The sequence below is a fragment of the Bombyx mori genome, chromosome 19, assembly GCF_030269925.1.
Source record: "Bombyx mori chromosome 19, ASM3026992v2".
Classification (NCBI taxonomy): domain Eukaryota; kingdom Metazoa; phylum Arthropoda; class Insecta; order Lepidoptera; family Bombycidae; genus Bombyx; species Bombyx mori.
In genome coordinates, this window is record NC_085125.1 from 9895103 (window position 1) to 9911037 (window position 15935).

At 36.9% G+C, this 15935-nt stretch overlaps 1 protein-coding gene across 4 annotated transcripts in view; it reads left to right on the forward strand.

Annotated features, from left to right (window-relative positions):
- Window positions 1-15935, forward strand: part of LOC101737283 (high affinity cAMP-specific and IBMX-insensitive 3',5'-cyclic phosphodiesterase 8) — a 300600-nt gene that overhangs the window by 91382 nt on the left and 193283 nt on the right. For all 4 annotated transcript variants that reach the window (XM_062674044.1, XM_062674043.1, XM_062674042.1 and 1 more), the window contains one exon: window positions 5503-5819. In XM_062674044.1, the coding sequence (XP_062530028.1) occupies window positions 5570-5819 (250 nt within the window). In that variant the 5' untranslated portion in view covers window positions 5503-5569. The remainder of the gene's footprint in view (window positions 1-5502; window positions 5820-15935) is intronic.

Sequence of the window (15935 nt, forward strand, 5' to 3'; positions counted from 1 at the left end):
TTAGTTTTTTTTGTATTGCTTTTGTAGGCAGACGAGCATACGGATCACCTGATGGTGAGTGGTTACCGTCGCTCACGGACGTCAGCAATGCCAGGAGCAGAGCCAAGCCGCTGCCTACCGTAATTACCATAAATGATTAGTTCCTGTAAACCAAAAAAGTTAAGCATTGAGATTTGAAGTACATAATAATATTTAGAAGTAAATATTGCTGATACGGTTGGTATTCGTAATAAAATCAAACACTACTCTACGAACATCAAAGTGGTTGTTGTTCGCATTTCGGCTGACGACAATTACTGAACCGAGATAGTTCTGTTATCTTTGGCACGAATAATGAGAGCTAACACTAATTTTAAATACTCAATAAAGTTAAACGTCATGTTTTAATTATCGTAGGACGTATTTTGAGCTCTGACAAGTACATACAACCATACAAACATAGTGCTTCTTTCTTTTTTTTATTGCTTAGATGGGTGGACGAGCTCACAGCCACCTGGTGGAGCCCATAGACATCTACAACGTAAATGTCTATGGGCATGCTATGGGCTATGCGTTTCGGTTTGAAGGGTGGGGTAGCCGTTGTAACTATACTGAGACCTTAGAACTTATATCTCAAGGTGGGTGGCGCATTTACATTATAGATGTCTATGGGCTCCAGTAACCACTTAACACCAGGTGGGCTGCGAGCTCGTCCACCCATCTAAGCAATAAAAAAAAAAAACCACCTTGAAATATGAGTTCTAAGGTCTCAGTATAACTTATTAATGCTTCACGGCAGAAATAGGCGGGGTGGTAATACCTACCCGTGCGGACACACAAGAGGTCTTACCACCAGTAATTACGAAAATTATAATTTTGCAGGTTTGATTTTTATTACACGATGTGATTCGTTTACCGTGGAAGTCAATCGTAAGCATTTCTTAAGTACATATTTCATTAGAAAAAATTGTACCCGCCTGCGGGATCCGAACACCGGTGCATCGCTAGATGCGAATGCACGGGACGTCTTATCCTCTAGGCCAATAAGTATAATATAGAAATAGTATACCTAACTATTATAATAGAAATAAGATAATGATAATATTTAATAAAGCAATTAATCAAACTTAATATTAATGTTACTGATTTTTCATCTCACGGAAGTTGTATCGCTAAATTGTTTTGTTGTTACGTCGCCGTATCAATTAATTCACCCCCTTCGCCGAATGACTGGCATCGAACAAAGACCATCGGGCGCTGATCGATTATACTCGATTCCAATAAATCGTTCATTAATGAAATCGATTTATTCACCCCGTTATTTACACTAAAATTGTAAATGCGTTCTTTATTTAGGTCGGAGGACGATGAAACTGCTATTGCTTCGCCCTTTTTATCAGTTTCATGTATTTCCCTAGCTCGTTAAGTAATTTAACATTCCAGCTACTGGTAGTTTTGCACACACTTGCACGCTACCTTTATGTGAACACGACTTAAAAATATTTCTAGAAAATTCCATCTAAATTCCACTGGTGATTGAGCATATAGCTGTGCGCTCGAAGCAAGTATTTATTCCAGCTTTTTTTTTTGTCCTACCTAAGCTGAGAGCCTTGAGAGGCTATTTCAGCGTAACCCTAACTTTTGTAGGTGAGCTCACGGGGCTCAAACCTGATGACGTTGCTAACACGAACCCCAGCAAGAGCCGTGCTTCGCAGAATTTACCACCGGATCGGAAACGCGACCCACTGAGAAGATCCCGCGAGAAACTCAGTGGGCTGTGTCTGAGAGTTAATTTACTCGTCGAGCCCTTCGTCGCAAGCGACGGGTTCGACGAGAACGGTGACCGGTTATTCCAGCGGACAGGGGAAACCGTTATAAAGAAAAACTGAGAATTCGCCAACGCCATTCTCATTGCAGTTTCTATGAGATTCAGTAACTGGCGTGCAATCTTAAAGTAAACGTACAGACAAAAACCAATTTATTGTTTCTGTGCATTGTATGTGTAATGTTATATCAAACTAATTCTACAAAGCAGCTTTGCTAAAATCAAGAGCTCGATGTGCAACTTAATCCATAGATACAACCCACTTAGTTTCTCGTCGGGTATTATTCTCTCTTCTAATTCAGTCGCGAAAAAATATCTTTATAAAAGAACATTTGGTCAGGCCGCCTAACAGTACCCTGTCTTTGGATACTTGGACATTTTGATTGGCTGTCGCATGGCTTTGTGACAATAAGCAATTAAACCTAAAAATAATAGTTAGAATTTTTGTTTAGTAACGCGGGGGCGCAGTCGGGTGCGGCAAATGGAACAATTACTTCATAGTTCATACATCACTAGTAACTATGCGAGCCTGAGTGTGTGCGGAGTAATTACAATTTTCGTACGTTATTTTATATTTACTTTATGTGGAGCTTTAGCAACGACTTAATCTATATATATATATATATATATATATAAAAATGAATTGCTATTCGTTAGTCTCGCTAAAACTCGAGAACGGCTGGACAGATTTGGCTAATTTTGGTCTTGAATTATTCGTGGAAGTCCAGAGAAGGTTTAAAAGGTAGATAAATATGAAAATGCTCGGAATTAAATAAAAATAACAATTTTGTTTTTTCTTTGATGTTTCCTCCGTCGAACGTGTTCCTTTTGTTTGTTTTAAGCTTATTTTATACAAAAGTTTAGGTCTTTTATTTATGGATTGTGGCACTGGCACTATGAAGTCTGCCGGGTCAGCTAGTTCGTAATAAAATCAACTTTACTGTTGATCTTTTTTAAGTTTCCTATAGGTGTTATTGAGCATACGACCAACCCAATGCTAAGTGGTTACCGAAGCCCATAGAAGTAAACACGCACTTATACATGATATCACAGTCTCAATTGCATTACAACGTATCGAACTGTTCTGCTCTAAAAAAGACAATATGGAGCGCTTAATAACGATCTATACCCATCTCAATCCCTACTATTACGGGCTTTAATACACCTTAAGACCAGATAAGTGACAAACGTCTTTGGAAAACGTACGGAAACCGACCGGAATTTGAATCCGTGTCCCGTACCCTGCGGGACGGTAATCCGGGCCGTTAATAATTGTAAAAATGAAGAAATCAATAAAGAATAATAACAAAAATCTTACGTTACGGACGTTTTTTCCCGGTTAGGGTACCTTCCGCATCGTCCCATACGGAGCTTCGTTCCAACAAAAATAAAAGTGTATATAAAAAAAAACACGGACAAAAGACAAAGCTTACATAATTAACATAAAATACTTCGTTATATTAGAACAAACTGTAGTTAACGGTATTAATGTTTCGTTTAGAAATGTATTACAGTTTGTTTTGACATATTTGTTAGATCAAAGAAGCGAATTATATCCACGGAGCTTTAATATTTGTTTTACAAAAGACGTACTAAGATTTGCCAAGATGTGTTTTGTGAATTCATGATATTTATATGTTCAGTGACGACCTCAAATACGCCATCTTTTACTTTTGGTTTCGTAATAATAAAAGGATTCATTCACTAGAGAAGTGCCGCTTTCTCCGTAGATTAAATCAGTACATCTCTATCGCATTTACTGATGTGCAGTTTAACGAACTGAGGTCTATGTGTCAACTGTGTTACAAAAGTCCCACCCTGCAAACTTCTAAAAGTATATTAGCTTTATGGCAATAATAAGTAAAATGGCGGTACCTACCCGTGTTGACTCACAAAAAGTCTTCGCACCAACTTCTTTTGTGCGTACCTAGTAAGTTTGAGAGTTATACTAGGTTCGTCGAATGTGTAGGCGAGCACACAGGGCTAAGCATGACGAATTTGCTAACTCTAGCAAGAGGTTTTTTTTCCTACCTAAGCTGACAGCCTTGAGAGGCTATTTCAGCGTAACCTTAACTAGTAGGTGAGCTCACGGGGCTCAAACCTGACGACGTTGCTAACACGAACCCTAGCAAGAGCCGTGCTTCGCAGAATCTACCACCGGATTGGAAACGCGACCCACTGAGAAGATCTGGCGAGAAACTCAGTGGGCTGTGTCTGTGGGAGCAAGACCAGTGACTCCCTGAATCTACTGCCGTATCGGAATCGCGACCCACTGATAAATTCCGGAGAGAAAACTCAGTGGACTAATCACACCAATAACAGTCAATAATTTCCGGTAACTAGGTGAACTGCTTCCACAATTTACCTTATACATAACTAATGCAAAAAGTTTTGATTTTTTTTTTGTATCTATAGACAAGAAGTATCGTTACAAAGTTGTATCGTAAGTAGAAAGATACATCGCATCGTTCATAATTTCTACCGCGGAACCGTGTAATAAAGAGCGTAATTAAAAAAGTTTTTACACAAAACATGCTTAAGTAAATCGATCTGATATGAGTCTGGCTTAACTTGGAGCAAGTAAAGAAAATGATGTTTTATTTACAAAACTATTTAAGTGGTCGTTTAAAATAATTAAAATGGGAAGGAAAGAATCTCATAGGCACGACCAAGGCACGACGCATTGAGTTTCTGACCGAATCTTCTTGGTGGGTCGCGATTCCGATTCGGTGGTAGATTCAGCGAAGCATTGCTTTTGCTAGGTCATACGTCAGCAAATTCTTAGTTTGAACCCCCCGAGCTCGCCTACTTATTCAGATACAATAGCCCCTCAAGGCTGCTGGCAGATAAGTAGACAAAAAGAGAACAAACAATACATTGGTCAATATAAACCTATTTTAACAGACCTGCTAGACAATCGCTAGTCTGCTAAAATTGGTATATCATCAATTTAAAAACGAATATTGTTGTAATCACTTCAGATAAGGTTTTGTCGTAACACCATGAACACACAACAGGTTGCGTGGGAGTAATTGTAAAAAATGTATATATTTATCATTTATATATTGTTATCTAAATTTAAATATTGGAATTTTGGGAATGTGTACTCATAAACCAGACCTCGAGCTGGGTCTTATACCATGTAAGTTCTCCTCTATCCAAGCTCTTTCTTGCTAAGCATTTGAACAAAATAAGTAGTCAATTCAACACGATGATTGTTTTTTTCTTCCATCACGTTCTGAATTATTAAATTATTTCACATTTAGTTACATAGGTACTATTTCTATTTCAATCAAAATGCTATTGACCTAGATTGATTAGAATCCAATACTGTAAGAAAATTGAGTTCAGAACTAAAACTTTAGGTAACATGAGATTCGTTCATCGGTAAACAGGAAACCGAAACATTTCTGTTACCCTTTCGGTATTTTATTCTTGAATATTCTTGCAGAAATGTTTTAAGTTTATATGCTGCTTGAGATACAGGTTTTATCACCTAGTTCAAGCACAGATGCAAATTATGATTGTGTTTCTACTTCTATATTAATAATAAATAAAATAAATAAATTTTCTAAGAGGATCAAGGCGCCATTGAAAGAAAAAATTTAAGACACTATCGGTTTTAGAAGATTTGTATTATTACACGATCTATTTATTGCGGTGTGAATAATATTAACATCGAATCTACGTTGTTCCAGATTTGAAAAATGCTGCAGTCAAGTGCCAGTGCTGGTGTCAGTGCTAGTGCCAAAGTGTAGTGCCAAAATGGGGTGTACCCCAAGCATGCTTCTCGATCACAAGAACCGGCGCCGGGACAGCACCGGCTCCCAAGAAGCGGCTTTGGCCAAGGTAGCTCCAACTACGCTATGCAATAAAGCTGTGCAGGCCGCAAGAGCGCCACGAGCCTCATTAGAATCTGATGGCTTCAGCATTCAACTATCCAGCAAAAAGGACAGCTATGTTTCGCAAATGGGAAACAATTTCGCGACCCAGCTTCACATTAAGAGGATTTCTGGTGAGTGAAACGCGTTTACTGATAACCCTGAATTTATTAATTTAATTATTATATTATCGCAGATTTTCTATTTATAAGTAGCTTTACCTAAATAATTATTACTTTTATTCATTTATTAGGTTGTTTTTAAAGTAAAATAAGTAGTTTTAATTTTACATGTATAACGTATTTTGATATCAATAGAATTTATCAGTGAACGTATATTTAATTAATGTAATTATTTTTCACAAATATTATGGTTAGGGACCAAAATAAGAAAATTTGACCGATTGTTTTGTAGTTTAAAGATATACAGAGAAAAAACAACTATTATACAAGAACAAAAACGTATGCAAATAATAAATAAACACAGACTTTACAGACAGAAAAAAAACTTTTGTGGTCGGGAGAGCTACATCAGTAGAAACATGCTTAATCGTTTAGACGCTAAGCATATAAACATTATTTTTTCTCTACTGTTATGTAGTAAGTAATTAAATAATAAGACACAAAAATGATAGAGAGCGGCGTACGCGCACTTTTTTTGTTCTCCCCCACGCTCGGCTCCTCCGGGAGTGGGGTGGCCTTGGCGGTGTCCGTGGTTCGTAATAGGGGGGGCGGTGGATAATCACGGAGTGCCATGCTACCTTCGCCGGCTGGTGGGTTCCTACTTTTAATGCAACTATCGAACATGGGCTATTTTGTTTCTCAAATAATGTCGGCCGCAAACAGCGTTAAGGCACTTCGTGCAAAAAAAAACATTCACTTATACTTTAAAAGATAACATCACTAAAATCGATTAATCTTTCATCGGAATCAAATCAGAAAGCTTTAAATCAAAACGATAGCTTCTAATAAGCCACTTAGCTTTCACTACTACGAATCAAGTTGCGCGATCGAATTTTTAAATTCATAATCTAACAACATTAGGGCCTTTCGGATGATCAAAGGAATTGCGTTTAGGAACATCAAAGTGTCTGTTGTTCGCATTTCGGCTGACGACAATTACTGAACCGAGATAGTTCTGTTATCTTTGGCACGAATATTGAGAGCTAACACTAATTTTAAATACTCAATAAAGTTAAGCGTCATGTTTTAATGATCGTAGGACGTATTTTGAGCTTATTAAAATTTATTTTTGTATTTCGTTTTGTTTTAATTAGACTAAAGCATTAGTTTCATTTTCTGTCTAAGCATTTTTTCCTGTTTACTCTCAAAACAAACTTTAGTACACATTTTTTTCGCAAGAAACCTTCTTTGTTCCCTTATACAAGTTTTGGGTAATGACCCAAGAGATATTAACATAAGTTTACGGTTTCCGTTGACAGTGTGTTTACCTGCATACGCGTAAAATCACACGTTTGAAATATTAGATATCGTCATCCTTCATAAGCCTGATAAAAGTAATAAAGGTTAAAATATGAAATTGCCTTTTTATTGTAATAGGTACTTCGAATTGACATAGAACCTTCATGGTTTGAGATTTTTGAGTGAAACTTTTTTCAAATGGTACCTATGAGGTCCTTCTTTTAAAAAACGTGCAACATTCGATTATCGACTTTCAATTGTTTTTTTAATTCAGCTTAGACAAGAAAGATGGATACTTCGATAGTTCAAGTGATTTTTGAATATGAGTTCCGACGCGGAACATTGATATTAATGATTTATTATTTTGATTAAATAAATATGTTAAAGAAAAATTAAAAAACAATTTTCAATTTTTCCGTAAAAATCGGCAATTTTATACTTTTTAACCCCTAATATAATAAAACTGTGTAAAATTTCAATAAAAATCTCCTAAGGAAAAAAAACATCAGTCATTCGTTCATGAAATATACATTGAAATGTAGATTAAGTACATAAACATAAAATGGCTACGTCAGTTTTATTAAATCAGAATTCTTAAAATTTCGTTTGCTTAAAGACCGGGAAAATAGGCTGTGAGGCTCCTTTCGCGTCATTCTAAATTAAGGGAACGCTCTGAGGCGCCTTAAATGACATTTCTCACATTTTTCACGGAGCATTGAAGAGGCTCAAAGGCTGATAATGACGTAAGCCCAGCGACGACGACCTAGAGTATATACGCACAATGGTGATGAACTGATTTGAAATATTTTACTCTTCAGTGAATCGGTGGTGGCTGTGATCTGAATAGCCCACGGTAAATTACGACTTATAAGTAAAATTTAAAGACATAAATAATACATAATAAATGATCTAATAAACACTCGAATGTATAAAGTGGCTACAAAAAAAAACTTCATGCAAATTTGTGACAATTAAGTTTATTAATTTGGATTTTATTTAATGTTCGGAATTTTAAGGTTGCAAACGTCGAAAAATAAACGATAAAATATGAAAAAATCATTTTGCAAAAAGAAACAGAAATTTCAACAGAAAAGAAACATTTTAGTGCTTTAAAATATTTTATTCATTATTTTTCATAAACTCTTTTTTTTTTCCTACCTATTCTAGTAACTTCGGGGGGTTATACTAGATTCACCGAACTAGTAGAGGAGTTCACGGGGCTCAAATCGGTAGTGTTGCTAACACTGGCCCTAGCAAGAGCAGTGCTTCGCAGAATCTACCACCGGATCGGAAACACGACCCACTGAGAAGATCCGGCGAGAAACTCAGCGGGCTGTGTCTATGGGGTAATTCTTAGGAAGAGCTATTACTTGAGCTAAAAACAGCGCTGCCCCATTTTGGTCTCTTTAACTGCTTCCAGTTTCCTTGATATATCCCAAATTAAGTTATCAATAAGATCTTGAGAAATTGCATTCCATTATTGCTGTAACGCGATTTTAAGATCTGTCATATTAGCGTGTCAGAATTTATTTTCTTAATTTGTTTGATTGCGTCAGTCGTATCAAAGTTTGAAGTCGCTTTATTGATCGCAGACTTTCGTCAAAGGATGGTATCTGAATGTATGATGTGATCGAACTGATGGTATCGTGGAATTCCATACATGTCTTCGTACCTGATTTTTCTTCATGCTATAACTTGCCTTCTAGCAAATACTTCTCTTCCAATGTTTCACTGAGTCGGCCGCCCTGTCACTTCTATATTTCCATCATGTTTTTTCAAGCAAAATCTGGCTCGTCTATAAATCGAATAGAAATCCAAAATTCGTCATTCCAATTTTCATTATTACGAGTAGCATTAAATCGATCTCCGTAATGTTATGTCGCAAATAGCAGTCCTCTGGCAGGCAAGTGTGAATGTATTTCGTTCAATTTATGCTTCTTCTTATGGTTTTTGTTCTTATTCTAACCTTAGAGCTTGTTTCCTACCTCAGTGGAGTCAAGGTCTGACTCTAGGCGCACTGGTAACGAACTTGACATCTCGGGTTACAGTTACGTCCTGTCTTGCGAATGTTGGCTACTGTTCCGTCTGTGAATTCTCTTGACAATAATATTACAGACTGTTGGTATTCACATTTATTTGGACTGCACATATATCTCCGGTTTCAGTTAAGGTAACATCCCTAGCTACTTTAGTTTGGCATTCTCAGTTTAATTGTAATAATAAAAAAATAATATTATAAAAGAAATAAATGCAAAAGCAGGCAAACGTTTTCGCAGTATGAAAGAACATATTGCGCTCTTATGCATAATTTAATAAAATTATTGAAAAATAATAATAAATTAATAAGTTATACCAAGGATTTGCAGTGCGTACTAGAATCACACAACAAAATATAAACCTTTTTCCGGCTGATACCTAAATATACCTATGTCAACCTATGTAAAACTTCCTATAAATTTTTTATGAGTTTAGTTATTTATATAATGATTTAAATTATTTTAAAAATAGCAAATGTGAACCTATAGTACATATAAAATTAATTCAACCAAAAACAAACAATTACACAAAGTAATAAATCTTCTAAAAGTACACTTTTTAATGAACCGTTGGTGCGTGTTGGGTTTGGATCTTGGGTAAGTTTAAGCGGTAATTGGTAACCCTAGCCACGCTCAGCTCATTACCTCATGAACCATGAGCTACGTCACTTGGATGTGGTAAATGAGTTTATACGAACTTTAGGAAAATTTATCATATTGTTACGCGCTGGGGTTCGGCATAAATAAAATTCTACCAAAGTACAACTAAAAACTGCATTCAACACTTAAAACACTTAAAACTCTCAATTCGCTTCTTCCACTTCGCTTCAGATGATCCGTTCGCTGTTTCGTTTCGAGTAGTTCCGATTAATAACTGACTACATGCCATCCCTGCAACGCTTTTATAGCCGATACCACATCCCTAGAATTATCGAGAATATTCCACACATCTGTAGTGTTGTTTCCGCTATCTGACAATAGATGGCGTTGTACTTTTCGGGCGTTCCAGGTGCTACTAGATCCTTCGACATTCGTTCGAATATTCGGCGATAGATGGCGTTACTCTTACCGGCGTAACAATATATTTTTAATCCACTTTCTCAATATGGCTTGAGTTCGAAACTTAAAGTCGTTTTTCTATTATTGCATTATTACATTGATCATTAGTTTTCATGTCATCTATTTTTCTGTCTAACTTTGCTAATTGAATGTGGTTGTATCTTCATTTAGTCGTAGGTAAGCAGACTCACCTCACGTAGTCAATATTAATAAAGTTATCTCATCCCCGACGTGAGCACGACTAAACTTATTTCTAATCTAAACGTGATCGCCTTTCTCCGGACCCATACGAACGAAAAGCTAAAAAAAAAGATGTGTGGGGTCGTGGGATATCGGATAGGAACGAAGTTCCTTATTATAAAAATATTAATTTTAAGTTCTATTCGAGGTATAAAGAAAATAAAACTGGAGGTTTCGCAGCAACCCACGGTCATTCGGTAACGTGCCATCTTATTGTGGTACACTTCATTCACGGTTGTTTGCACAAGAGTTAGTGTATTGCCCAAACGAACGCTCTGAGATCATGGTCAATGAATGATAAAAAAATATGTTATTTTTGTACGTTATTACAAAGTTAAGTCGTACACTGTGTGAATTATTAAATTGTACGTTATTACAAAGTTAAGTCGTACTTTGTTTGCATTACTAATAAAAATCTTACGTTACGGACGGTTTTTTCCCGGTTAGGGTACCTCTCCGCATCGTCCCATAAGGAACTTCGTTCCAATAACCGTAATTGAGTTTTTCGCATTTCAATACACCGAAAAAGGTTGTTGTCGCCGAAAAAGGAATGTTTTGTTTATAAATGTTATTAGTTTCAAAACTGTGTTAGATTAGAGAATTTTAAAAAACAGGTTCACTCGATGCGTTTCTATACTCAGTAGATCTCGGTAAGGCCAAATCTACGTCAATGCCTACGTGTTTTGACGTATCCTTGAGCTAAAAAACAGTTTTCACGTAACCTAAAGCTATTAATACAGCATCGTAGAGTGACGTCAGTACAATCTCGTGGTACCGAAAACTGAAGCGTGAACTGCGTACGTGCTGCTTATAAAGTAAAAATTACTGATACTGTAATCAATTTGAAAATGAAGCTCGATCAATTCGGCAGACCATTAAACCCAAACTTCGTGTACATAGAATATTTTTCTGTAATCAAAATTCGGTCATGGATTTGACGGACAAAATGTTTACAACTGATTTCCAGGTCTGTTGTGAGATTTTGTTGCTTTCTGACCTCAGTGTCGTTCTTTGGTATACCCTCTGAGAAATCATTGAAATTCATTCAAGTCGAAGTCGTCGTGGCCTAAAAGATAAGACGTCCGGTGCATTCGTGTTGAAGCGATGCATCGGTGTTCGAATCCCGCAGGCGGGTACCAATTTTTCTAATGAAATACGTACTCAACAAATGTTCACGATTGACTTCCACGGTGAAGGAATAACATCTATATACTATACTAATATTATAAAGAGGAAAGATTTGTTTGTTTGTTTGTTTCGAATAGGCCCCGAAACTACTGGACCGATTTGAAAAATTCTTTTTCCATTAGAAGCCGACATTGTCCCTGATGAACATAGGCTACTTTTTGAATTTTTTTTTTTTTTTTTTTGTTTCATGTGTGTTTTAATGTTTACGAAGCGAAGCGAGGGCGGGTCGCTAGTCGTGTAATAAAAGTGAAACCCGCAAAATTATAATTTGCGTAATTACTGGTGGTAGGACCTGTTGTGAGTCCGTGCGGGTAGGTACCACCACCCTGTCTATTTCTGCCGTGAAGCAGTAATGCGTTTCGGTTTGAAGGGTGGGGCAGCCGTTGTAACTATACTGAGACCTTACAACTTATATCTCAAGGTGGGTGGCGCATTTTCGTTGTAGATGTCTATGGGCTCCAGTAACCACTTAACACCAGGTGGGCTGTGAGCTCGTCCACGCATATAAGCAACAAAAAAAAAAAATTTTGCTACCTCGGTAGGTTACATCCGTTTAAAATCTTTCAATACATCATTTACCACGTGCCGTCTGACTGAAGTTACCTCTTGTTCATAGCGCTATAATATGATCTCTTTCAAACGTGGCTTGACCATCCTTAGCGTTTAATGATATGCATGAGCGAGGCTAACCACTTGCCATCAGGTGGGCGGTAAGCTCGTTTGTCTTCGATAGGAACAAAAACTGCAAAATAAACTAATAAAAAGAAACATTGTAAATATTTGTTATATTAAACCGTATGCACAGAACAAACACTCGGTACACTTATTCCCTCAAAAGCAATCCTAATTATGTCTACGACTAATGAGAAAGAAATGAAATTATGTATCATAATGTATATGTATAATTATGAAAGCATTAAACCTTAGAAAAGTATTGTCAGGCGGCTCCAAACCAAGTAGTAACAGTCTATAATTTAATCGACCTAATGATAAAGCTAGGCGTGTTTGTTTTAATAACTATAAAAATATGTGGTGTCGTGGGACACCGGATAGGAACGAAGATCTTTATTATAAAAATATTAATTTTAAGTTCTATTCGAGGTATAAAGAAAATAATTATTCGGGTATACATTTTTTATTATGATTTTTTTATTGATAGGAATAAAAAAAACTACTTTAAGTTATCAACTTTATTTTATTAACAATGATTTATAAAAAACATATAATAAAAATATGTTATTTTTTGTACGTTATTACAAATTTAAGTCGTACACTGTGTGCATTACTAATAAAAATCTTACGTTACGGACGTTTTTTCCCGGTTAGGGTACCCATCCGCATCGTCCCATTAGGAACTTCGTTCCAAAAGCATTTTACTAATATGTTTCTGTTCGTAATCGCCTAGTGGAATAACAAATTCGCTGTATGTACCCAACACTCGCGACTCGTTAACGCACTTCGTTCGTTTGATGATCTCGTTTACAGTTTACACTCCACGTCAAAACAATATAACATCAAACTAACACATAGGTTTTTGTTTGTAAAGCGAAACTAACTAAGCCGTACTTATTTTGTGTTTTAATTTACAAATTTTTATATGTTTATTAGGTAAAAAATTTAAAGTCGATGTATAATAGTTTACTGGATATCAAAAAAGTATTCTTGTAGAATGAATGTGCTCGCGACGGGAGCACATTCATTCTACAACATACTACAACATACATACGACAGATGTCGTCGTAGTTTTTTTTTATTGCTCAGATGGTTGGACGAGCTCACAGCCCACACAGGTGTGAAGTGTTTACTGAAGCCCATAGACATCCACAACGTAAATGCGCCACCAACCTTGAGATATAAGTTCTAAGATCACAAGTATACTTACAACGGCTGCCCCATCCTTCAAACCGAAACGCATTGCTGCTTCACGGCAGAAATACGTAGGGTGGTGGTACCTACCAAATTATAATTTTGCGGGTTTGCTTTTTATTATACGGTGTTATTTATTCCTTGACCGTGGAAGTCAATCGTGAACATTTGTTGAGTACGTATTTCATTAGAAAAATTGGTACCCGCCTGAGATTCGAACACCGGACGAAAACACACGAACACACCGGATGTCTTATCCTTTAGGCCACGACGACTTTACATAGTTCTGGGGCAGTACCTCTCCTTACCGGCTGTTGTCGTTCGCATAGTAGAAGACTGGAGCTCGTGGTCGGGTTTTGGGACGTGTTTCCCAATCTCCGGATTCCCGGGAATGATATACCGTCTCGATCGTAGGACTGGTACCGGCGAAGGCAGACTTTAAGCCGGTCGATAAAAATAAGGGCCACTAATAGCGAAACCGGTATTGAATAGGCTTGATATATGAAAGAGGTCAAGAGGTAAAACCCCAATTCATACCGACTGCCCGGCGTCAGTGTGTAGGTACGAAAAGATATTATACTGTAAAACTAACATACTTTTTTTTATGATTGAAGAATTACTGGTGGCCCCGAGGCCTTTCCATTTTCACCAGGACAGGTGGGCGAGCAAAGGCTCAGCCAGGAGGGGTGGGATTTGCTAACAGCTACCCGAGCGCCTCCGAAGGAGACCTAACAGCTGAAGAGCAGCTGCTTCGCGAATGAATCTACTACCGGATCGGAATCGCGACCCGCTGAGAAGATCCGGCGAGAAACTCAGCGAGCTGATTCATGGGTTAGGTTGCACGGCGAACTCTTTGTCGAGTTCGACGAGTACGGTTACCGGGTCCCTAAGCCTGCTCCTAGTGTTAGAGCTGAAGGCGTCTAATGCAAAGGTTATTGGATCTGATGGATCCGTAAGGACGTGTCTAGGGCGTCGACGGTGACTGGCTCCTGCGTGATCAGGATTCGGGGAGTAGTCAACGGAGGCAACGATAAGGTATTATCATGACGACTAACATACTACTAACTATACGAGACTCATCCAGGAAAACGAGTATGCGTTCCGACGTATTCACGTTCTAAGCCGTAGTAATTGAACTATGTATACCAGCGACACAGCCTGCTGACCGATTCGAATCAATTCATTTGTGTCATTTTAACCCGCAACTAATGCCGTCAGCGTTTATAGCACACATTTCTTATCATTATTATTACTACTAGATGATGACCGACCTTTGCTGGTTTTTTTTTTGATAACTCCATCTTGTGGTGTCTTTAAAGCGGTTAGTTGCCCTCAATTAAGAAAAATAGTATTATTATTCGCCAATACATGTCGGGAAGAGTTGATTATTGAAAACACGAATAAAACACTACATTTTCTGAAAATAAATCGTAGCTAAATCGATTTATCGTTCCCGAAATCTCCTGTGTACTAAGTTTTATGAAAATTGTTGGAGCCGTTTCCGAGATTCAGATTATATACATATATATTAATATACAAGAATTGCTCGTTTAAAGGTATACCGTAAAATAACATTTTTCATTAATTACGAAAAACAATGTAACAAAATATTTTTATCAAAAGAAATAATGCTAATCACCATTTCCAAGAAAATCGGTTTTGCAAAAAAATTACTCTTGTTAATAGAATAAATATCCTTAGAAATCCCATTGTACCAGTGTCCTTCTCCCCCTCTGTTTATCTTTTGTAATAGAATAAAGTACGATACGCCTGGAGCTTACTTGCTTTAGGAAAAAGAAAAAATACGTCAGAAATTTAAATTGCAAAAAAGCTACAGAGATTGACCTCGGTCGCGTTTGGCTTTCAAATTGTTTTGGGTTCTTAAATAATTATAAATCGTGTTCAAAGAAAATCAATAAATTAACCTAATGAAAAATTAAGTTTAATACTTAATAAAATTACTATTTCATACTTCAAATGGATCCATCCATCGATCTGGACTAACATGCTTATAAAATGGTATGTATACATTGAATAAATTAATGTACATATTTGTAATCTTAGACACGCCATTTGAAATTTCTCTTCAATAGCAGTAAGACGAATTTTTTCACTGTACATTGTGCCCGAGATTACTGAAGTCTTTGAGGGCTGTAACGGCCTAAAATCGTATAAAAAGTCGTATAGACTAATCGAGAGAATGTGGTAAATAAGAAATTCTACTCCAGGAATTCCCAAACTATTTTAGACAATTGACCCCCTGATGCAAAATGAACCCACATCACTTCTTCTTTTTCTCCACTTTATCCCACTAGATGGGGTCGCCACAGCTAATTTTTCTTTTCCATTCTCTTCTATCAGCCGTCATCTCACTATAAAAATTATGTTTCAAGTTTATTTTTCTGTTACAAAATACTTATCAATTTAAAAATATATAAAA